This window comes from Pongo abelii, chromosome 19, assembly GCF_028885655.2.
Source record: "Pongo abelii isolate AG06213 chromosome 19, NHGRI_mPonAbe1-v2.0_pri, whole genome shotgun sequence".
NCBI classification, from domain to species: domain Eukaryota; kingdom Metazoa; phylum Chordata; class Mammalia; order Primates; family Hominidae; genus Pongo; species Pongo abelii.
In genome coordinates this window covers 49,782,277-49,806,754 of record NC_072004.2, presented here as the reverse complement: position 1 = coordinate 49,806,754, position 24,478 = coordinate 49,782,277, and the positions used below count along the sequence as shown (strand labels likewise).

Below are 24,478 nucleotides of genomic sequence, written 5' to 3'. Positions count from 1 at the left end.
GGCTGGGTGTGGTGGCTCATGCCTGTAATCCCAGCACTTTGGGAGGCCATGGCAGGAGGATCATTTGAGGTCAGGAGTTGGAGACCAGCCTGACCAACATGGTGAAACCTCATCTCTACTGAAAATAGTAAAAATTAGCCAGGTGTAGTGGCAAACGCCTGTAATTTCAGCTAGTCGGGAGGCTGAGGCAGAATTGCTTGAACCCAGAAGGCGGAGGTTGCAGTGAGCCGAGATCACGCTGTTGCACTTCAGCCTGGGCAACAGAGCAAGACTCTGTCTCAAAAAAAAAAAAAAAAAAAAAAAGCCAGGTGCGGTGGCTCATGCCTGTAATCCCAGCACTTTGGGAGGCTGAGGCGGGTGGATCACCTGAGATCAGGAGTTCGAAACTAGCCTGGCCAACATCATGAAACCCCGTCTCTACTAAAAATACAAAAATTAGCCGGGCATGGTGGTGTGTGCCTGTAATTCCAGCTACTCGGGAGGCAGAGACAGGAGAATTGCTTGAAACCAAGAGGCGGAGGTTGCAGTGAGCTGAGATCGTGCCACTGCACTCTAGCTTGAGCAACAGAGCGAGACTCCATCTTAAAAAAAAAAAAAAAAAAATTAAATGTTGCAAATTATGTTTTCTTACCAAAACAGAACTAGTTTTAAAATCAGTAACAGTAAGACATGTAGCAAAGCCCCAGATATTTGGAAATTAAACAACACACTCCTAAATTACCCATGAGTTGATTCAGAAATCATCAGATCAATGAAACTAAATAATAATGAAAATACAACATTTCATATCAATATTTGTGGGATGCAGCTAAAGCAGTGCTTTAAATGAAATTTACAGCTTTAAATTCCTATAGTAAGAAAGAAGAAAAGTTTTAGGTCAGTAATTTAAGCTTCCACTTTAAGAATCTGAAGAAAGAGCAAATTAAACCAATAGGGCACAGGAAAGAAAGAAATAATAAAAAACAGCTGTGTGATCATAGGTAGTTCCCTCACTTGTCTGCGGTTTCCTCTCCTGTAAAATAAGAGGGCTACATTTCTTAAATGACTTCTAAGATTCTCTGTAGCTCTAACACTGTTTGGCTTTGGTGTGCTTGTATGCTTGTGCCTCTATATATGTGTGTGCCTGTGTGTGTGTATACATCATCTGCCTCTGTGTCCATGTCTGTCTGTCTGGATGTGCCTGTGTTCTCAAGTCTCTGTGTGTATTCCTGCACCCTGTGTACATGGCTCTATGTGTCCCCTCTGTGCACACAATGTAACAAATTTGAGGCCTTTCCAGAGTGGGCTTTGCTCAGGAGGAGACTAACTGCTTACAAAGCTGTGTTGTGAACAAACAAGTTCATTGTTGCCCACTTAGGAAAACTAGAGCTGCTCACAGCACTAATAAGTAGGAAGAGTATGCTCTGCTGAGTTGCAAGATTGAGAATTAACAGATGACATCATCACCCTGTCCCCCACTCCCATTCCAAGCCAGACACTGTCCTGTGCTTGGGTAACAGATTCCCAAGGGATCTATCTATCATTTGCTTTGCTTGGACCTTCTTTAGAACAGCCAGGCAGTAGTTTCAGGACCTGCCTTCCACTGGGTGGTCTAGCTATATCTGTACAGCTACTGCCAGTGTGCCAGTACCAGGAGCTGGATAGTTTGTTTCTCCAGGGAGACACTGGAGCTTCTGTGGAGTATCCACCCCCAGATGCAGTGTCTGTTTCTCATACCCCAGAGCCATTCATTTGACTTTTTGTGAGTCAGAAACCCAGAAGCCTGGGTGTGGAAGCCGTTCCCAAGAACTTAGCTCAGTGACTCATGGGTATAGGGTGAACAGAAGTGCAGAAGAGGCTCTGAAGTGTCCTAGAGGACCACAGTTGGTGGAAAAGCACTTGTCTAGCCAATTACCAGGATTTGGGCAGTGGAAGCATGACCCTAATAGCAGGGAGACATGGTTGGACAATATCTCCCTAAACCCACCCTTGATCAAGGCATTATTTTGTGCCCTAAACTTAGCCCCACAAGTCTGGTGAGAAACATGAGTCCATACATTATAGTTATTTGGCATTAGAGAAAGAGTACAAGATGTGGTCTGGATAAAGACTAACTGGCTAGTGTTTTCCATCTTCCTTAACGACAGAAAATGAAAGGAGGCCTGGCCACAATGGCTCATGATGGCTGTAATCCCAGCACTTTGGGAGGCCAAGGTAGAAGGATCATTTGAGGCCAGGAGTTCGAGACCAGCCTGGGCAACATAGAGAGACCCCCATCTCTACAAAAATTAAAAAATTAGCCAGGCACAATGGCACATGCCTGTAGTCCGAGCTACTCAGGAGGCTGAGGTACAAGGATTGCTTGAGCCCAGGAAGTCAAGGTTTGCAGTGAGCTGTGATCACGCCACTGCATTCCAGCCACGGCGATGAGCAAGACCATATCTCAGAAAAAAAAAAAAAAAAGAAAAGAAAAAAGAGTGAGAGAGAGAGAAAGAAGGAGCAGGGATTATAGCAAGAGGTATCTAGGTTACACCTAGACAGAACTCTGTGACTATAAGACTAAGGACAAAGGGGCTGGGTACAGTGGCTCTCACCTGTAATCCCAGCACTTTGGGAGGCCAAGTTAGGTGGATCAGTTGAGGTCAGGAGTTTGAGACCAGCCTGGCCAACATGGCAAAGCCCCATCTCTACTAAAAATACAAAATTAGCTGGGCACGGTGTGTACGCCTGTACTCCCAGATAGTCGGGAGACAGGCAGGAGAATCGCTTGTGCCCAGGAGGCGGAGTTTGCAGGAGCCGAGGTCATGCCACTGCGCTCCAGCTTGGGCAACAGAACAAGACTCTGACTAAAAAAAAAAAGACTGAAGGACAAAGGAAAGAAGGAGAAAAAGAAAGGGAGTCAGGCAGAGGGAAGGGGAAGGGGAAGCCTTCACCCAAAATAAAGGAAAGTTGCTGAGTTAACCCCACTGCCCTGAAGTCTTCACTAGCTCCCAGGAGCCAGAGGGTGAAAGCAGAGCATTCTGGTAGCAGATGTTTATCTCTACCCAGGAACATGCTTCAGTCCTGTCGAATGCCTGTGGCCTGTTAGATGACCTGTTTTGGCTGTGATGGAAAACAGGATCCCAGCCCCTATTTGAAAGCCAGAGCCCTCTGCCTGAGCAACTTCTTTTCTCTGCTCTAACCCTGAACTTTCTTGTAAAGCAGATAGGAGAAATCCAGCCAGAAACACCCCAGTTTGACCTTTTTCTTAATTGAGAGTCAGCTTCCCAGTAGAGAGAGCAGCTTGGCCCTTGCCTCTTTAGTTTTAAAGCCTCTGAGTCACTTGTTTAAATGTAAAATAAAACATCCTAGGGTAAATGTCAGAGGATTCAGATTAGAGTACTGGTTCTGTCACACACTAGGTCACTTTGGTAAGACACTACACTCCCCTGAGACTTAATTTCCTCATCTTTAAAATGGGAATAGCAACACCTGTCCTGTCTATATTCTTGCAAGATCATTGTGAGATTCAAAGAAGGTGTGATATCTTTAAAAACTCTACAGTTGTCTAGGGCTTATTGTGCTCCTAACTACCAGAAAATATTTTCATATATAGAACACATCAAGGCAGAATACCAGCTATCATTCGTCTATTTTTTTTTTTTTTTTTTTTTTTTTGTAGAGACAGGATCTCACTATGAGGCTGGTCTCGAAATCCTGGCCTCAAGAAATCTTCCTGCCCCAGCCTTCCAAAGTGCTAGGATTGCAGACATGAGCCACTACACCTTGCCATCCTTTGCATCTTGACTTGGCTAACAGTGCCAAAGATACACTTGAATGATAAGCACAATCTCAAATAGTCACTATGGGAACAAAAATAATAATAAAATGTAACATGAGATGGAGTATATCATAGGTAAAGTGACAGTTTCTGCATGCATTTGGCAATTTTTAAATTCTTAATTTCATTTCTGCTGCTGAAATTCTGTGATATGGAGGATGTCTAAGAAGGTGAGTCCTGGCTGGGCATGGTGGCTCACGCCTGTAATCTCAGTACTTTGGGAGGCCAAGGTGGGCAGATCACCTGAGGTCAGAAGTTTGAGACCAGTCTGGCTAACATGGTGAAACCCCGTTTCTACTAAAAATACAAAAAATTACCCAGGCGTAGTGACGCACGCCTGTAATCCCAGCTACTCGAGAGGCTGAGGCAGGAGAATCACTTGAACCCAGGAGGCAGAGGTTGCAGTGAGCTGAGATCGCGCCATTGCACTCCAGCTTGGGCAACAAGAGCGAAACTCCATGTCAAAAAAAAAAAAAAAAAAAAAAAAGGTGAGTACTACACGCTCACCTACCAAGTGTCCCTTCCAGCAATAAAGCTCCATGAACATAGAGGTAAAAATAACATTTTTAATGGGGCAACTGTCATATAGCTTTCCCAAACCATCTTCTTAGATGTTGATGATGCTCTTGTGAGAAAGGTAAAACAGTATTCTTTCTCCCATTTTATACATTGGGGCACAGAGAGATTAAGTAACTTTGTCTTAGCTCACACAGCTAGTCAGTTGCAGAAGCAGGGATAGAATAATGGATAGAGCTGGAACATATATTAGAGCTCTAATAATCCAATCTCCTGGTCGGGCGCGGTGGCTCACGCCTGTAATCCCAGCACTTTGGGAGGCCGAGGTGGGCGGATCACGAGGTCGAGATTGAGACCATCCTGCCTAACACGGTGAAACCCTGTTTCTACTAAAAATACAAAAAATTAGCCAGGCATGGTGGCGGGCGCCTGTAGTCCCAGCTACTGGGGAGGTTAAGGCAGGAGAATGGCGTGAACCCGGGAGGCGGAGCTTGCAGTGAGCTGAGATCTCGCCACTGCACTCCAGCCTGGGTGATGGAGTGAGACTCCGTCTCAATAATAATAATAATCCAACCTCCTAATTTTATAGAAGAGGAAACTGAAGCTCAGAGAGGCACAGGACTTACCTAAGGACACACAGTTAGCCATAGTACCAGAAATAAAACTCAAGACTCTCAGTCCAGTGCCCTTGCCCTGCCAGTTCAATGATGCAGACTTCCTGACTCAGGCCTTGGGTTCATTTTGCTGCACCTCATCATTGGTCCTGCCCTGTGCAGAAATGGCCAAAATTTCCCTTCCCTCAGGCACTAAATAGGCTAGGCTATATGCACCCTCCCAGGACAAGTCAGGACCGATGCAGGCCTAGAATCCCTAGCACTGTGTGATTCCACCAAGCTGGCTGGATCCCAGGAGAACTAGTTGCATTTTACCCAGACTCCACAGCCACTCCCAGGGACTTTCAGAGGTGACTCCCCAGGAAAGTGGTCCCAGCCCTAACCAAGGGGGTAAGGCATGTTGGCACAAGCTTTTAGGCCAGAGTAGGGTGAGTCACCTAAGGGGCACAGCCTTCCAGCTTCCTCTCCATTCAGCTCAAGCCTTGGGCTCCCTAAGAGAGAGGACGGGTGGAAAATAGAGAAGAGAGAAAACCTGGTCCTTGAACTTCAAGGCCAGGAGGAGCGGTCTAGACTCTGCCTCCTTGAAGTGGGGCGGGGATGATCCCAGGTGGAACTCAGAGAGTCCTTAAGAGAACCACTGAACAAGCCCCCAGGACAATGGAAGCCTAGAAGGAAAATGACCCCCAAGAGGGTTTGTGGTCAAGCTGGGATGAGAACTGGAGCTCCACCTCCCAGTTTTGTGTCTTCTCCTCCTGGGATCCCTTTGTCATGCTGCCACTCCTCTACCCTGACCCCACACCCCTGCTCCTTCTACTGTGCAGAGTAGACCATTTCTCTCACCTTTGCAGGAGGAAACTGAGGCATGAAAAATGCCTCACAGAAGAGGGTTAGGGACACCTCCAGGAGCAGAGGGAGTTTCAACCCCACCACCTCCACACCCGGGAATGTGGATCTGCCTCCACTCCACAGAATGTGAGCGCACTCAGCCCTGACAGCATTAAGGAGCCCCTTCCTGTATGTGTTTTAAATTTTTTTGAATATATGCATGTTAAGCATAAAAGTATAAGGGAGCCCATAAATCCTGATAATCCCTGTTATAATACTTCAGTGCTTTTTTTTTTTTGGAGATGGAGTCTTGCTCTTGTCGCCCAGGCTGGAGTGCAATGGCATGATCTCAGCTCACTGCAACCTCCGCCTCCCGGGTTCAAGTGATTCTCCTGCCTCAGCCTCCCGCGTAGCTGAGATTACAGGCACTGGCCACCATGCCTAGCTAATTTTTTGTATTTTTAGTAGAGACGGGGTTTCACCGTGTTGGCCAGGCTGGCCTTGAACTCCTGCCCTCAAGTGATCCACCTGCCTCGGCCTCCCAAAGTGCTGGGATTACAGGCATGACTGCGCACAGCCACTTCAGTGCTTTTATAGAAATATAAAATGTCAAATTCTTAAAATTTCTTTTTCTCGTTCTTTCAGTGGCTCTGCTTGGCTGGTGTCCTGGGCACATGCTCATTCTGCTTACTGAGATTTTAACTCTGCCTTGCAACCTACAGGGTCCCAGAGGCGAGTTAGGAAGAAAGGCCCAGGACTTCCCCTCTGAGGGACCCCTGAAAAAGGCCCTCACCCCAAACCCCCATCCTGCCCTCCACCCCACCTTGCCTGCCAGAGTACTAGGCACAGCAGCCCAGACAGGAAACAAGAGACGCCGCCAGTTAATTTCCCCTCCCTCCCACTCTGTCCAGGGCTTCAGAGTTCCAGAACCGGAGCCAACTCCCTGATAAGGGCTGGGTGTGTTTGTAGAGAGAGGCACAAGGGAGTGCCAGCCATGCCGACCTGTGACCTGGTCTCTCCCAAGTCACTCACCTAGCAAAACTGCCTCTAAGGAGACATTAATTCCCTGGCTACCTTTAGAAAGTCCTCTGTCCATCCTCCCCAAAGGAAAGGGAGGAGACAAGGAAGAGAACCAGGCATCCAGCTGAGGTCAGGCAAGTCTGAGACAGAAGCACCTGAATTGAGAACAGAGGTATAACTGCCATGTTCAAAACAGTTCCCTTTTTACAGATGGATTGCATTCCAAAAGTCTGTTGTTAACATTCCCTCTAAGGTAAATCAACCAGATCAATTGTTTATTGAGTATTTACTATGTACCAGGCACTATGCTAAATGTGCATTCTTTTATTTAGTCCTTCTGAGAACCCTGAATAAGATCAAGAATAGATTGAACTTATTCTCACTTTGTGGATAAAGAAAGAGGGGCTCAGAGAGATTAAATAATTTGTCCCCAGCCGGCTGGATGTGGTGGCTCACGCCTGTAATCCCAGCACTTTGGGAGGCTAAGGCGGGGGGATCACAAGGTCAGGAGATCAAGACCATCCTGGGTAACATAGTGAAACCCCGTCTCTACTAAAAATACAAAAAATTAGCCGGGCGTGGTGGCAGGTGCCTGTAGTCCCAGCTACTCAGGAGGCTGAGGCAGGAGAATGGCATGAACCCTGGAGGCAGAGCTTGCAGTGAGCTGAGATGGTGCCACTGCACTCCAGCCTGGGCGACAGAGCGAGACTCCGTCTCAAAAAATAAAAATTAAAAAAAAATAATTTGTCCCCAGCCATCTGGCAGAGTCAGGGTTGGGAACAGATTTTCATTCCCAAACCTGGCGGCTATACCATGATGCCACACGATTTTGAGCAGGAAATAACTTCCCAAATTAAGCCACCAGAACACTTTTAATCCATTATGCATCCAAAAATAGTGTACATTTGCAAAGGGAAAAAAGGAAACAATAGTTCTGAAATACTAATGAATTAATGCAGAAAAACAATGAAATGGACTAGGAAAGTTATGTAGAATGAGGAGTCTATGAAAAGTTGCTTTATTGAGAAGAGGATGCGGAGGTTGCTGAAAACGAATGTGAATTAAATCCACAAGGGGAAGCTGGATACTTGCAAAGATTTAGGGGTTTGCTGGTCTTAGTATCTAGCTTCATTCCTAACTTGTGCATTTTCCTTGAGACAGCAGCTATGATTGGAATTATTTTGAGTTAAGAAATACAGCATGGTGGCCAGGCGCGGTGGCTCACGCCTGTAATCCCAGCACTTTGGTAGGCTGAGGCAGGCGGATCACGAGGTTAGGAGATCGAGGCCATCCTGGCTAACATGGTGAAACCCCGTCTGTACTAAAAATACAAAAACAAAATTAGCTAGGCTTGGTGGCGGGCGCCTGTAGTCCCAGTTACTCGGGAGGCTGAGGCAGGAGAGTGGCGTGAACCCAGGAGATGAAGCTTGCAGTGAGCCAAGATCGCGCCACTGTACACCAGCCTGGGCGACAGAGCGAGACTCTGTCTCAAAAAAAAAAAAAAAAAGAGAGAGAGAGAAATACAACATGGTAGGCATGGTGGCATGCAGCACCTGTAGTCCCAGCTATTTAAGAGGTTATAGGAGGATCACTTGAGTCCAGGAGTTTGAGGCTGCGGTGAGCAATGATCATGCCGGTGAATAGCCACTGCACTCCAGCCAGGGCAACATACTGAGACCCCCATCTCTAAAACATAAAACATAAAAAAGGAAAAGAAAAGAAAAAAAAATACAGCAAAGAAAAGTGGGTGTAAGAGAAGAAGACAGAAAATTATTTCTGTATAGGTAACACAACAAGGAGGGGTAAAAATTGAGACTGTGTAGGTAGAAGAATTCTCCACGTAGAAGAATTATGCAGCTGAGGCAACATTCTTTTTTTATCCAAGGTGACATTTATGTAACTTTGTCAGTGAGAAGGGCAAGCAGGGAGCCAAGTGCATCGTCTGCCCAGAGGGTAGAACTGGTGATAGGTGAAAATAATAGTCACACTGTTCTCTCCACTGGCCTCAAATAACTTGATTACTGAGAGAACAGCTTCCAGGTGTGTTAGGGTAGGCGGAGTCAAAGGTACCTGGACCCCGAAATGTTCTCAATTATACCAATTTCCCCAGAGGAGCTCGTCCTGGTCCACAGCTTTATATCACCTACATGCTGAAATATTCAGGCTGCTGCTTTGAGCTCTAGGATCATACAGCCAATGCCACTTTGAAATCTCCAAGGTAATCTTAAACCCACGCACCCCCATCTGTATCTCCTGCAGGCTTCCTCATACATTAAATAGCATCACCTTCCAAGCCAAAAACTTAGGAGCATCCTGGATTTCTGTCTTTCATTCCCCACCAATTAATCCATCAGCAGGACTAAAACAAACCTACACTTCTTATCCTGGCTGACAGCCCTGCCTCTCTCTCTGACTTCATCTCACGCTCTGTTTCTTCACACTTACTGTGCTCCAGACTTACTTCTGTTCCTTAAACATGTCACTGTCATTCTAAGCCTAGGGCTTTTGGATTTGCTGTTTCCTCTGTCTGGAACACCCTTTCCCACCTCATTGCATGGCAAGCTTCTCATTCTTTAGGACTCAGATTACGTATCAGCTCCTCAGAGACTCGACTCCTTCCTGACCTTCTGATGTGGTTTCTTTAAATTATTCTCAGTCATATCACTTGGCTTCTTTTCTTCATAGTACGAATTTATGTCCTTTATTTATTTACTTTTTTTTTTCTTTTTGAGACAGGGTCTTGCTCTGTCGCCCAGGCTGGAGTGCAGTGGCATGATCTCGGCTCACTACAACCTCTGCCTCCCAGGTTCAAGTGATTCTCATGCCTCAGCCTCCAGAGTAGCTGGGATAACAGGTACCCACCACCACGCCCAGCTAATTTTTGTATTTTTAGTAGAGATGAGGTTTCACCATGTTGGCCAGGCTGGTCTCGAACTCCTGACCTCAGGTGATGTGCCCACCTCGGCCTCTCAAGGTGCTGGGATTATAGGCGTGAGCCACTGCACCTGGTTTAGGGATGTCTTATTTTTTATTGTACCTAGCAGAGTACCTAGTACATTGCATTAATTAACGAATGAATAAAAGAAGCTTTCTAATTCAAAAAATACGTCTTTTAGAGAGTCAAGTTTTTATATCAATTATAAGGTTAGTGGTAAGTGCATTTCTTGTTCTAGGACCTTTAATATAGCTACATTTGGGCTGGGCACGGTGGCTCACGCCTGTAATCCCAGCATTTTGGGAGGCTGAGGTGGGTGGACCACCTGAGGTCAGGAGTTCAAGACCAGCCTGGCCAACATGGTAGAACCCCATCTCTACTAAATACAAAAAAGTACCCAGGCGTGGTGGTGTGTGCCTGTAATCCCAGCTACTTGGGAGGCTGAGGCAGGAGAATCGCTTGAACCCGGGAGGCAGAGGTTGCAGTGAGCCGAGATTGCACCATTGCACTCCAGCCTGGGCAACAAGAGCAAAACTCCATCTCAGAAAAAAAATAAATAAATAAATAAATAAATATATCTACATTGGTGGGGAAGATAACTGTTTTTTTAAAAATCCAGAATTAGACAATTCACAACCCAGCCATGGCAGAGCTATCATCTGATAAGCTCCTAATCAATACCAAAAGATATTCTAAAGAATGTAGTTGTTTCAGGATGCATATGAATAGTGTATATGCATGTAACACATAACACATATTATAATAGCCACTCTGTATGGAGTCCCTCCTATGTAACAGGCACTGTGCTAAGTGCTTTATAAGCACTCTTGTGATTAGTCCTCACACACAAAAAAAAACCCTGTAAGGTAAGTACTAGTATTAAGCCCACTTTGCAGTTGAGAAACCTGTGGTTTAGAGAAGTATCTTACTAGTTGGAATTCAAACGTAGGTGGGTCTGACTCCAGAGCCTGTTACTCTACTGTCTGGCATGTCCTGCTAGATTCCTACCGATGCCATAAAATATGGGTAGGTACTGCTGGCCCAGTAGGTACTGCAGGGCAGGTACTATTGGCCCAGTTTTAGGCATAAGGAAGCAAAGGTTCAGAAATATTGAGTGACTTGCCTGAGATCATCAGCTAGTCAGTGGTGACCTGGAATTGAGTCCAGGTCCTTTTGACTTTAATCCCAGAACTCATTCTGCTATAGCTTATAGACCCTCTTGGGCAAAAGACAAGAGGTGAGACTGGGCAGGATGTATGTGCCCTGGGCCCTTGGGGACCAAGGGAGGGGAAAGGATGCCATGGAAAAAACAGATATTCCTCTCTCCCGCAGGCATTCCTAGAGAAGTACGGATACCTCAATGAACAGGTCCCCAAAGCTCCCACCTCCAGTCGATTCAGCGATGCCATCAGGTAGGGTGGAGGGATGTGGAGGACTTGGGGTAGGGGTGCTAGGATGCCAAGCTCTGACCATTTCCTCCCTCCTCCTGGAAGCCTAGCTGGCCACACCCCAGGGAGGCAGACCTCCCTGCCCTCACCCTTACCACTCATCCTCCCCTTGTGGTCCTTTCCTCCTGACAGAGCGTTTCAGTGGGTGTCCCAGCTACCTGTCAGCGGCGTGCTGGACCGCGCCACTCTGCGCCAGATGACTCGTCCCCGCTGTGGGGTTACAGATACCAACAGTTATGCGGCCTGGGCTGAGAGGATCAGTGACTTGTTTGCTAGACACCGGACCAAAATGAGGCGTAAGAAACGCTTTGCAAAGCAAGGTGAGCACTGTTAAAATCCGGCTAGGCCAAGATTTCCCAGTGTCTTGAAGCCAATGGCTAGGAAAACAGCTGAGCCCGGGACTGGACTTTGTCAGTAACCTCTCTTCCCTAGGGTACGGGAGGAGTGGGTGAATAGGGCCTCTTGGCTTGAGGACCATGATTGTGAATACAGACATTTAAGTCAGAATGACACCTACATTGATGAATTTTCATTGTACAAGTGTTTTTCCAGATCAAACACAAAACCCATGTAATTCCTTGATAAATTTTCAATGCAGGGCAGTTAAACTGTTGCTAACATTTTTCATTTATATTTACTGAAGTTATTTTCATCAGAATTAATTCTTTTTCATAAGTTATTAAACAAATGTGTGATCCATTGATTTACTTTGTCCATAGCATATTTTTAACCACTTTATTGAGATTTAGTTCACATCCCATACAATTTACCCATTTAAAGTGTACAATTCAGTGGTTTTTAGGATATTTGCAGAATTGTGCAACCATTACCACAATCTAATTCCAGAACATTTCATCACCCTGAAAAGAAACCCCATGCCCATTAGCAGTCATTCCCCCTTCTCTCCCTCCCCTAGCCTCTGGCAACCGCTAATCCACTTCTGTCTCAATGGATTTGCCCCTTCTGAACATTTCATCATAGCACAGTTTATACATTACAGTTTCTGCTGTCATGATTTTCCTCTTGTAGCTTTATTTTGTTTCTTTCTTTTCTTCTCCTCCTTCTTTTAGCCAAATTTAATATTCCAGGGGTTAAATGGTACAGATCTAAGATTTATGATGGTTTGATTCTTTTGTCAGTTTTTCACAAATAACTAGTTTCACTATGCATAATTTTTTTTGAGACAGAGTGTTGTTCCGTCGCACAGGCTGGAGTCAGTGGCACAATCTCAGCTCACTGCAACCTCCGCCTCCTGGGTTCGAGCGATTCTCCTGCCTCAGCCTCACAAGTAGCTGGGGCTACAGGCACATGCCACCACGCCCAGCTAATTTCTGTATTTTTCGTAGAGACAGGGTTTTGCCATGTTGGCCAGGCTGGTCTCGAACCCGCCTCGGCCTCCCAAAGGGCTGGGATTATAGGCGTGAGCCACCGCGCCTGGCCTACCGTGCATAATATTAACAGCCTGATTGTTTTTACTAAGTCTAATTTTCTCTGCTCAATTTTTGCAGCTTTCAAGACTTCTAACAAGATGGGGGTTTTTAACCAGGTTTTCATCTATCATTAATTTTACTGTGAACACTTCGGGCCATTGCCACTTTTAATCTGTGTTGACTACTTTTACTGATAGTATTCATTAGGAACAGGACAGAAGGCACATAGTTTGTTCTCATTTCTTAGCTAACCTGTAAGGAAATTGTGGGCATTTCCCCTTCACTGTTGGAGGGTGGCTGTTTCCAGGTGTTTGCCAAACCAATTCTGCTTCACCTACATGCCCAGCCACTCTGGGTCCTCAGTACTGACTGCTTGCTTTCCTGGTAAAGCAAGGAATCAGCAATGGGGTCCGGCTCCAGAGTCAAGATGCCCTTGGTGTCAGCATGTTCTGTGTCCCACCGTGTTTCTGGGCAATGGAGAGGAAGAGTGAAGTAGAAGAGCAGAGAGCTACGAGTTCAAGAGGCACTGGTAGAACAGAGAGCAGCATCCCTGGAGCCAGAGGCCCCGGGTTCAAATCTCAGCTGTGTGTCCTGGGCCAGGTCACTTTGCTCACTGAGGCTCTGTTCCTTCATCTGAGACATAGGCCCTTCTAGGTTGCAAAGGAGAGATGGTCCTTGATTACCAGGTGGAAGGGGCTTGTTGTGAGAATGCAGTGGAAAGTGGGGCAGCCCCAGAAACAGTCCAGCAGCTATACTTTGACCTGAGCTCTGGGGCTGCTTCCTTCTGGCTGTATCTCACCTTCTCATGCCCCAAAGGAAGGATCTAATAGAGTTCATTTTTCACTATACAATTTCGAGCATCTCTCTCTCTCTCTCTCCTTTTTTTTTTTTTTTTTTTTGAGATGGAGCCTCGCTCTGTCACTCAGGCTGGAGTGCAATGGCGCAATCTCAGGTGACTGCAACCTCCACCTCCTGGGTTCAAGCAATTCTTCTGCCTCAGCCTCCTGAATAGCTAGGATTACAGGTGCATGCCACCATGGCAGGGTAATTTTTTTTTTGTATTTTTAGTAGAAACAGGGTTTCACCATGTTTTCCAGGCTGGTCTCAAGCTCCTGACCTTAGGTGATTACCCACCTTGGCCTCTCAAAGTGCTGGGATTACAGGCGCAAGCCACCATGCCCAGCCAGAGCATCTCTTTTTGATAGAGGATAGTATTACTCAGTTGCCAAATAAAATATAGGATGTCCAGTTAAATTTGAATTTCAGATGAACAACAAATAGTTTTTTAAAGTTAAAAAAAGAAACTTATCTGGCAGCTGGGCACAGTGGCTCACATCTTTAATCCCAGCACTTTAGGAGGCCAAGGCGGGCAGATCACCTGAGGTCAGGAGTTTAAGACCAGCCTGGCCAACATGATAAAACCCCGTCTCTACTAAAAATACAAAAAGTAATTAGCCTGGTGTGGTGGCACGCACCTGTAATCCCAGATACTCGGGAGGCTGAGGCAGGAAAATTATTTGAACCTGGGAGGTAGAGGTTGCAGTGGGCCAAAAATTGCGCCACTGCACTCTAGCCTGGGTGACAGAGTGAGACTGTCTCAAAAAAAAAGAAAAAGGCCGGGCGCAGTGGCTCACGCCTGTAATCCCAGCACTTTGGAAGGACGAGGCGGGCGGATCATGAGGTCAGGGGATGGAGACCATCCTGGCTAACATGGTGAAACCCCATCTCTACTAAAAATACAAAAAATTAGCCAGGCGTGGTGGCGGGTGCCTGTAGTCCCAGCTACTCAGGAGGCTGAGGCAGGAGAATGGCGTGAACCCGGGAGGTGGAGCTTGCAGTGAGCCCAGATCGCGCCACTGCACTCTAGCCTGGGCAACAGCGAGACTCCGTCTCAAAAAAAGAAAAAAGAAACTTATCTGGCAACCTCATTGCAGGTACCTGCTCCTCCTGCCTGCCTGCAGGCCTCCTGTTCCTTCACTAAGCTGGCAGAGGTGGGGGGCACCAGGGTGTATCTGGGGTGGAAAAGGAAAGAAGAGGGGAATGTATATTTATTGAGTATGCACTACATGCCCAGCAGCTCCACATTGCTGTCTCATTTAAGCCTCACATCTTACCATGGGGAAAGTCTTATCAACCCCATTTTGCACATGGGGAAACTGAGGCTTGGAGAGATTCCATAATTTGTTATGTAAGTTTGCAAGTAGAGGTACTGGGATTCTAACCCGTGTTCTTTCCACAGTGTCAGTTCCCTGCTGGGAGTCGGAACTCCAGGGTTCTGCCCAGGCAAAGCTTTTAGCTCTCCTCCCCCTTCCCATACTTTTTCCTTCCCTCTTCCTTTTTGAACTTTGGAGCAAGGGTGTCAGGGGGTACAATGCCAGGTGCTACTAGGGCCTGGGAGTCACCACGAAAACCAGCCCTCCCTGGCCAGGAGTTTGGGTCAGGGCCTGAAGTGGCTAGCTTTCTCCATGGGAGCAAATCTGGAGGGAGACAGAGGCAAGGGCTCAGACTGCTGGCCCCCGGCCAGATCCTTTCTTCCTGGCAGGCACACCAGCGACACCCCCTACCCTGCTCCTCTCTCAGGAAAACAGTCGTTTTCTCTCAATTCCCATTCCTATTCATCCTCCCTATGCTTCCCCCAAACACACACATGCACATACTCAGAGTTTCCTACAGGATTTTATTCTGAGACCTGTCACCTTCACTGGCGGCCTAGAATGAGAAAACTACCCACCATCCCCTCTTCTGCCTGTGAAGTGAGGGGCTCCACTAGCTGCAAAGAGGCAGAAGGAGCCATCTCACACTATGCTAATGGATTAAAGGTTTGTGAGGGGAAAGAAAGAGCCTGGGAGACCGTCCCCCACAGCAGGGTGTGAAAGAGCCCAGCGACCATTGAAGACTCACAGCGTGCCCAGCAGAAGCATGACTGGCACATCGCAAACCCTCAGCCGCACCTCTGGACCCCAGGCCTTCCCTCTGCCTTCCTTGTCTCCCTCCCCTCCTTAGAGTCATTCCCTCTCCCCTCGTTAAGGGTTGGTCACTGGCTGGGAGGCAGAGGTTGGGTGGCTGCCAGGCCAAACAGGCCCAGGGAGGTGGCATTGCCTTGAATGGAGCTTGGCTCAGGGGTGGGAGAAGGGATGTGCCCCTCCCCCACTTGCATTGGTGAGGAGAAGGGAGTCCAGCTCCTCTGCTCTCCAAGACCCTCCCTTACATCTGGAGAATCTCAGCTCATGCTTTGACCGGAAGGAATGATGTTTGGGCAGATTTATCAGCCTGGAGTCCTGGCAAATGTGCCTGCCTGTCTATGTGGAATAATGGAAGAGCCCTGGATTAGGTGTCAGGGCCTGCCTCAGCTACTCACTCATTCCGGGACCCTGGGCAGGCCCCTTGTCCTGGGGTCTCAGGTCTCAGTTACCGCACCCTTGGCCCAAGAGTCCTGCCTCCAAGCCGCAAGTCTTCCACTTGAGGTTACTATCCCAGCCCCTGAATTTGCAGGGCTCAGAAATAGCTCACAAGAAACTCGGGATCTGGCGCTTCCAGCCATGCTGCTGCCGGGTGCATGCTGAGCTGCAGATGGGCCCAGACTCAGTTGACGGGGGCTGGGGCAAGAGGCCAGAGTCTCAGCCCTCAGGGAGGAGTTGCAATTTGGGGCAAAGGGAGAGAAACCCTTAACAAAGCAGAGATGGAAAACTTTCTCTCAGTCAGTGACAAAACACACGCTTTGTTCTTATTTGTTTTCACCTCAGAGCTCTCCAGAGTCCCTGAGGAAGCGAGGAGGAGAGGGGCAGGAAAGAACCTCAAATGAATGAGTCTTGTGGTTGTTGGCTGGCCGTAGGCCCCAGGCCCTGGAAAGGGCAGAGTGAAGTGTCTAGAGGTGGCAGGAGGGTGTGAGGCCTGAAGAGAGATGGTGGGGGGCAGGGGGAGTCACAGCTGTGGCCTCTGTGGCCCCACCTCTCCTCCACTCTGACACTGCAGGGAGGGGCTGGGATTTGCTGGTAGCAACAGACACAGAACTGTTTTCAGACTCAGCCCAGGCTGTGGGGAAGAATAAGACCCTAGACCAAGGGTTCAGACAGACTTCTTCAGATTGGGGGCTTCTCCTGGGCAGAGGCTGCATCCCCTCCAACACACTGGGACCTCCACAGTCCAAGCCACTGTACTGGGGACTGTCCAGGGTAAGGGGAGTCCTCTCAGTCTGAGGGCTGCCCTCAGCCAGGCAGTATCGCCCCAGTCAAAGGGGGAGCTGCCCAGGGCAAAAACTGTGTCTTCCCCATCAGACCCGGGGCTGCTGGGGGAGGGCCTACACCTCACCATCGTACTGGGTCTGTGGGGACCAGAGTCAGGCTCTGCAGCAGGTGTGACTGACGTGGGCTTTCTGGGTGGCAGGTAACAAATGGTACAAGCAGCACCTCTCCTACCGCCTGGTGAACTGGCCTGAGCGTCTGCCAGAGTTGGCAGTTCGGGGCGCCGTGCGCGCCGCCTTCCAGTTGTGGAGTAACGTCTCAGCGCTGGAGTTCTGGGAGGCCCCAGCCACAGGCCCTGCTGACATCCGGCTCACCTTCTTCCAAGGGGACCACAACGACGGGCTGGGCAACGCCTTTGATGGCCCAGGTGCTGACACAAAGCCTCCCTCCACACAGCAGGAGGGGACCCCAACTTGGAGAGGCAGTTTGGGGGTGGCAATGAAGCATTCACCCTCCCTGTGGCCTTGGCTGAGGCACATCTCCCTGCAAAGAACCCTCAGTCTCCTCATCCTAAAATGGGAACAGTGGTCCCTGCCCTATTATGTGTCACATGTCTGAAGGGACAGTCAGATGAAGCTCTGCAAGGAAAGTGCTTTGCAAATTCTCAAGAGTATTATGCATTCTGGGAGAATCTCCCGAGGTTCCGTCATCCATCCTCTGCCTCTAGACAGGCCTGTGCTTCTCTTGTTCTCCAGAGTGGATGTTCACTCCAGAGCCCTAAAAAACATCCACTGCCCACCACTGCTCCGCCACCCCTAACTACCACAGCCGCTGCCACAGGGCAAGAGGCACCCTACTCCTGACAGCCCTGACAGGGAAGTGCTTCATATACCTATACCACAGATAGTTCTGTTTGTCCCCAACCTGAAGGCTCTGGCTGCAATTTAAACCGCTCTCTTCCCCTTCTGCCCAACGCTAGCCTTCAGAACCTGAATATAGGCTATTTGCACATTTCCCCTCCTAATGAAGAAAGGAAACCTAATCAGACCCCTTCAAGCTGGGGACTTAAGCCCTTGCATGGCCTGGGAACTTAAGCCCCCACCTCCCTCGCACCCTCCTGCTTTCAGTCAAGCCTACCTACAGCAAAGCCCACATCCAGGCCCTGCTGCTGGGGCCTGGGTTAGGACCAGGAGAAATTTAGGCTTTGCAAGAATCCACATGTAGTGCACACATGCACCTATTTGTAACTGACTTCATCCACGTGATCTACCTGACATGGTTCTATCCATACCTAGTAAAGGCAGCATTGTACTGGGAGTAAGGACATCGAGATCCCCAAGCAGTCCTCTGATTTGGGACAGATACTTTGTCTTTTTGAATAGTGGTCTTCTCTCCCAAACCTGCCCATCCGTCTCCCAGTGAGAGTTGAATAGAGTGAACAGTGCTCGAAACAGCTGGAGACATATTCAAAATAGGCATGTATTCCTCCTACATGCGGCTGACTTTCCATGCCCCCAGGAGGCTCTCGTTTTAGTCCAGCACCCCCATCTTTGCCAGTCCCAGTTGGCCTGGGGTCCAAGAAGGCAAAGCTGGAGGGACCCTCAACAAGCTTCTATGCAAACTTTATCATAGTGCAGTTTTCTGACTCCTGTGTCAGGGTCACCTGCCCCTGTGGAAGGGGAATCATTAGGGGTGGTACCCTGGCACCTGCACATCTAATAAGCTCCATCTGGGGCACACTAAAAGCTTGAAAATCACTGATCCGGCCCAACTCCCTCTGCTCATTCCTGTTAGAAGTAGAGAGAGGCCCCCCAGAGGTGCCCTGGCAGAGGAGGGCAAGAACGCAATTTTATATATATATATATGTATATTCACTTCTATATGTATGTATATTTTCTTTCACAAAAAGTATATATTTTTATGTATGTATATTTTCTTTCATAAAAAGTATATATTTTTAATTATTTTATATATACTTTTTGTGAAAGAAAATATACATACATATAGAAGTGAACCATCTCAAGTTTAGCCTGATGAACTTTCATACACTGAACGCTCCCAGCACCCAAATCAAGAAACAGAAGGTCCCATCATGCCTCCTTTTAGGGGTAACTATACCTACTCCTAGATCTTTTTGAAAGTAATTCTTTTTTTTTTTTTTTTTTTTTGAGACGGAGTCTCGCTTTGTCACCCAGGCTGGAGTGCAATGGCGCGATCTCGGCTCACTGCAAGCTCTGCCTCTCGGGTTCACACCATTCTCCTGCCTCAGCCTCCCGAGTAGCTGGGACTACAGACGCCCGCCACCACGCCTGGCTACTTTTTATATTTTTAGTAGAGACGGGGTTTCACCATGTTGGCCAGGATGGTCTCGATCTCTTGACCTCGTGATCCGCCCGCCTCGGCCTCCCAAAGTGCTGGGATTACAGGCGTGAGCCACCGCACCCAGCCTGAAAGTAATTCTTAAGTGGCCCTTATTATGTGCTAGGCACTGTTCCAAGGATCACTTTTTTGTTGTTGTTGTTTCGTGTTTGTTGTTGTTGTTGTTGTTTGAGACAGGGTCTTACTCTGTCACCCAGGCTGGAGTGCAGTGGCGCAATCACAGCTCACTGCAGCCTTGACCTCCTGGGACTCAAGAGAGCCTCCCACCTCAGCTTCCCAAGTAGCTCGGGCTACAGGTGCACACCACCACGCCTAGCTAATGTTTTTGTTTTTTAGTGGAGATGAGGTCTTGCTTTGTTCCCCAGGCTGGTCTCGAACTCCTGGGCTCAAATGTTCCTCCCACATCAGCCTCCCAAAGTGCTGAGATTACAGGCGTGAGCTACCACACCCTGCTGCATCATTTGTAATACACATGTACACACACACACACACGCACACACACACATTCATTTATTATTCAGAACAACTCTGTGAGGAAGAAGCTCACCATCATCATTCCCATTTGCAGATCAGGAAGTTAAGACATAGAGAGGTTAAGCTAAATGCTGAAGGTCATACAGCTAGTAGATTGTAAAAGTAGGAATGGCACCCAAATTGGTGGGCCCACGCCATATCTACACCACAGTGCCTCTTAGGCGTCCACAGCCTACTCATCTGTTCACCTCTGCACACTTCAGGTTCTGCCAGATTTTAGGAGGGAAACTATACAGCAGAAAACAGCCACACACACCCCAGTGGCATTTGCGCTGGGCCGCGAGTACCTGGGGGCGTCGTGGGCCCTGGCACACACTGACCTTCTGCCCCGCCTGCAGGGGGCGCCCTGGCGCACGCCTTCCTGCCCCGCCGCGGCGAAGCGCACTTCGATCAAGATGAGCGCTGGTCCCTGAGCCGCCGCCGCGGGCGCAACCTGTTCGTGGTGCTGGCGCACGAGATCGGTCACACGCTTGGCCTCACCCACTCGCCCGCGCCGCGCGCGCTCATGGCGCCCTACTACAAGAGGCTGGGCCGCGACGCGCTGCTCAGCTGGGACGACGTGCTGGCCGTGCAGAGCCTGTATGGTGAGGCCCCAGGACATGCCCTGCTCTTGGTCCCACCCCTGCCCCCCAGGCCTCCTGTCCTTGAACGCCGGCTCCTCAAATAGGATTTCCCATCCTAAACGCATAGATCTGGCCTCCCTGTCGCCGATTCGTCCCAATTCTAAAGCCCCATGCCACCCATCAAATCTGAAAAACCTCGGACTCTTGCTCCCCCGAGTCCATGGCCCTCATCTCTCCATCAGTCCCAACTAATTCCTGTGCACAGTACCCCCAACCCCGCCCCTTGCGTTCCACTTACTGGATTTCTGCCCAACCCCCAGCCCCCGCAGCTCCCGCTCACATCACGTCCCCGCCCCATCACCCATACCCAATCCTTGGCCCACCTCTTCCCCGATCCCAGACCCCAAAGCCTTCATTCTTGCCCCAGCCACTAGCTCTACCCCAGCCTTTCTCTCACCATGATGCTGATGCCCCCTACCCCCAAAGCCTGCCCACCTCTGCCTGGTGGTGGGCTCAGACCAGGTCTTCTTCCCCAGGGTGGGCCAGTGCTACTGCCCTGGGACCTATCTCAGCCCAGGGCTGTCTCCCTCAGAGTGCCATGGGCAGAGCCCGGAGGCCTGGGTTCAAGTCACCTTCCATCCCTGATTAGCAGATGCTCTTGGGCATTTTCCCGTCGTGAACCCTCAGTTTTACCTTCTGTGAAAAGGGATAACAACTGAGGTCCTACTTACCTCACAGGGCTGTTGTGCTACTGGGTATGAGCATGCTTTGTAGCCTAAGAAACGTATACCCTGTAATACTAACAGCTACTATTTCATGAGTACCTACCATGGGCCAGGCACTTGACATGCAACACACCCATAAAGCATGCATCTTTTTGTCCACAGATCAAGATAATGGGGCTCAGAGAGGTTAGGTAACTTGCTTAGGGTCACGCAGCTAGGAAATTGCAGACTGGGATTCAGGTGATGGTACCAAACAATAAGCTTGTTGGACTCTGCTTCCCTCCTCTCATAAGTGAAGGATAGTGATGTAATTATTATAATTGCTGTAGTTATCTCAGCCTGGGTCTCTGGACTCTGCCCTCATGACACCTGTGTTGCCCAGGAATCAGAGAAGAGGACTCCCTGACCCGCTTAGTTCCCTTGCTTGATACCCCACTCCGATTTTATCTCAGAAGGTTCCTCTGTCCTAGGATGTTGGGTAGAAGAAGATTCCTGAGTTTAGTTTGATGGTTAGCACCAACAACCAGGAACAACTCTTTTTCTTTTTTTGTTTTTGAGACGGAGTCTCGCTCTGTCACCCAGGCTAGCGTGCAGTGGCATGATCTCGGCTCACTGCAACCTCCACCTCTCGGATTCAAGCGATTCTCCTGCCTCAGCCTCCCAAGTAGCTGGGACTACAGGTGTGCACCACCATGCCTGGTTAATTTTTGTATTTTTAGTACAGACAGGGTTTCACCATTGGCAAGGCTGGTCTCAAACTCCCAACCTCAAGTGAACTGCCTGCCTCGGCCTCCCAAAGTACTGGGATTACAGGTGTGAACCACCACTCCTGGCCCAGGAACAACTCTTAACCCCCATTCCCACTCTCCTTCCTTGCCCCTCATATTAGATAATCATGAAAGTAACCAAGGGAAGGTCTTGAGTGCACAGCATACCCTCTACCCTATGTGTGTTCTCTCTCTTATTTCCTTACTCACAAAGGGAAGCCCCTAGGGGGCTCAGTGGCCATCCAGCTCCCAGGAAAGCTGTTCACTGACTTTGAGGCCTGGGACTCCCACAGCCCCCAAGGAAGGCGCCCTGAAACGCAGGGCCCTGAATACTGCCACTCTTCCTTTGATGCCATCACTGTTGGTAAGAAGGTCCCACTGGTGCTTTGCTTCTTTCTCTCCTTCCACATCTCTTAGGGTCTCCAGAGCTGTAGTACAAGGTGGGGGGATGGATTGTAAAAGCCAGAAATCCCAAGCCACAGGCACGCTGCAGGTAGCAACCCCACACCCAGGAAAACACTGCTTCTCCCTGCCCACTTTCCCCCCTGTGCCAACTGTACACACCATACCCTGCGCTTGTCCATTTGGGAAACTGGCTTCCAGGACGGCATCTTCCCTGGAAAGACAGCAGGAAGCTGATGGTCACTCCTCAACTCTCTCTCGTCTCTGGGCAGACAGGCAACAGCAACTGTACATTTTTAAAGGGAGCCACTTCTGGGAGGTGGCAGCTGATGGCAACGTCTCAGAGCCCCGTCCACTACAGGAAAGGTGGGTCGGGCTGTCCCCCAACATTGAGGCTGCTGCAGTGTCATTGGAGGATGGAGATTTCTACTTCTTCAAAGGTACTGGCTCTGGGGCAGCTGGGAAAACTGAGCCGTAGAGAGGGGAAGGAGCCCAAGGTCAAAAGAGGACAAAAGAGGGGAAGACCCTCACACGAGTCCGTGGTGGAGTCTCTATTCCAATTTGAACCTGTGACCCCAGGGAAGACTCTCTATCAGAAGATACCTTTCAGGGATGGATTAGGGAGCAGCAAGTGTCAAGGTCCCAGGGAGAGCTTCAGAGAGGAGTCTAGAGGGAAGCAGAGGACTGCTCTGGAGTTCTGCAATTCAGCAGAAAGAGCTGGATCTTCCTTGGAATCCTAGCTGTGTGGGGTTGGATGTGTCGCTTAACTTTTAGAGTGTGCATTTCTCGAATGGGGAAAACAATACCTCAGATTTGCTGGGGAAGGAATATGAAAAGAGAATATTGCCTGAAGAGTGTGCAATATCTTACTAGATACATGGTAATACTTAGGTAAATAGTATTCATTGATTTGTTCATTCATTCAACCAATATTGAATGCCTTGTATGCACTAGTCATGGTTGGATATGTTAGGGATACAGCAGTGAATGAAACAAAAATCCTTGCCCTCATATAATTATTAGTAACGACGGCAGTGGAGAAAGCTCTGGGCCTTCCTTTCGGGGCTATCTGCCCTCTGCTGCCACCTGCTGGAAGTCTAGACAATAACAGGAGTCACTACTACCAGCCTGCTATTTATAACTAATTTGTAGTGCAATCCGTTTGATTGACATGAATACCAACCATCGTGGGCTCCAGCTTAAAGGAGAGCAGAGGTATGGGGGACAGAGGTGGGGTAGAGGGCCAATGGGTGACAGCCTCTAGCTCACCCTGGCTCTCCCAATTCCCCACAGGGGGTCGATGCTGGAGGTTCCGGGGCCCCAAGCCAGTGTGGGGTCTCCCACAGCTGTGCCGGGCAGGGGGCCTGCCCCGCCATCCCGACGCCGCCCTCTTCTTCCCTCCTCTGCGCCGCCTCATCCTCTTCAAGGGTGCCCGCTACTACGTGCTGGCCCGAGGGGGACTGCAAGTGGAGCCCTACTACCCCCGAAGTCTGCAGGACTGGGGAGGCATCCCTGAGGAGGTCAGCGGCGCCCTGCCGAGGCCTGATGGCTCCATCATCTTCTTCCGAGACGACCGCTACTGGCGCCTCGACCAGGCCAAACTGCGGGCGACCACCTCGGGCCGCTGGGCCACCGAGCTGCCCTGGATGGGCTGCTGGCATGCCAACTCGGGGAGCGCCCTGTTCTGAAGGCACCTCCTCACCTCCGAAACTGGTGGTGCTCTCAGGGCGAAATCATGTTCCCCACCCCCAGGGCAGAACCCATCTTAGAAGCCTCTGAGTCCCTCTGCAGAAGACCGGGCAGCAAAGCCTCCATCTGGAAGTCTGTCTGCCTTTGTTCCTTGAAGAATGCAGCATTGTCTTTGTCTGTTCCCACCACATGGAGGTGGGGGTGGGATCAATCTTAGGAAAAGCAAAAAAGGGTCCCAGATCCCTTGGCCCTTTCCTCCAAGGACTTCTATCCTCCCCAGGCCTTTGTTTCTTCTGCTAAAGGTACAGTTCCTTTCAAGAGGTGACAGCACTGGGATCCAAGCAGGGGGATGAAAAACTCAACAGAGATATTACAGACCATTTTGCAAGACTGTGCCCTTCTACTCAGGACCTCCTGGCTCAGTTCTTGAAAAACGGTGTCATATTTAGTTAGAGGCCCCACCCCTAGGAAGCATGGTTGGGGATGAAGGCACAGGCGTCTCCAACCTCAGAGGCCCTTTGTGGGGTCAGGACGCAGAGTGGGAGGGAGACTGATGCAGGCCTACCAGTCCCTGGCTTTTTGTCTGGGGCTAGAATAAAGAGGTGCCTTCAGCTGGTGGGCCAAGAGGCAGGAAGCAGCCTTCCTTGGAGC

The 24,478-nt window shown here is 49.2% G+C and overlaps 1 protein-coding gene across 1 annotated transcript in view; it reads left to right on the top strand.

The window, feature by feature from the left end:
- The window catches only part of MMP28 (matrix metallopeptidase 28), a 29,712-nt gene extending 5,251 nt beyond the window's left edge, over positions 1 to 24,461 (top strand). The window contains exons 2-8 of the mRNA XM_002827268.5: positions 11,042 to 11,121; positions 11,290 to 11,477; positions 16,971 to 17,195; positions 20,020 to 20,265; positions 21,951 to 22,100; positions 22,411 to 22,578; positions 23,432 to 24,461. Of these exons, the coding sequence (XP_002827314.5) occupies positions 11,042 to 11,121; positions 11,290 to 11,477; positions 16,971 to 17,195; positions 20,020 to 20,265; positions 21,951 to 22,100; positions 22,411 to 22,578; positions 23,432 to 23,826 (1,452 nt within the window). The 3' untranslated portion in view covers positions 23,827 to 24,461. The remainder of the gene's footprint in view (positions 1 to 11,041; positions 11,122 to 11,289; positions 11,478 to 16,970; positions 17,196 to 20,019; positions 20,266 to 21,950; positions 22,101 to 22,410; positions 22,579 to 23,431) is intronic.
- Positions 24,462 to 24,478: the final 17 nt, after the last annotated feature.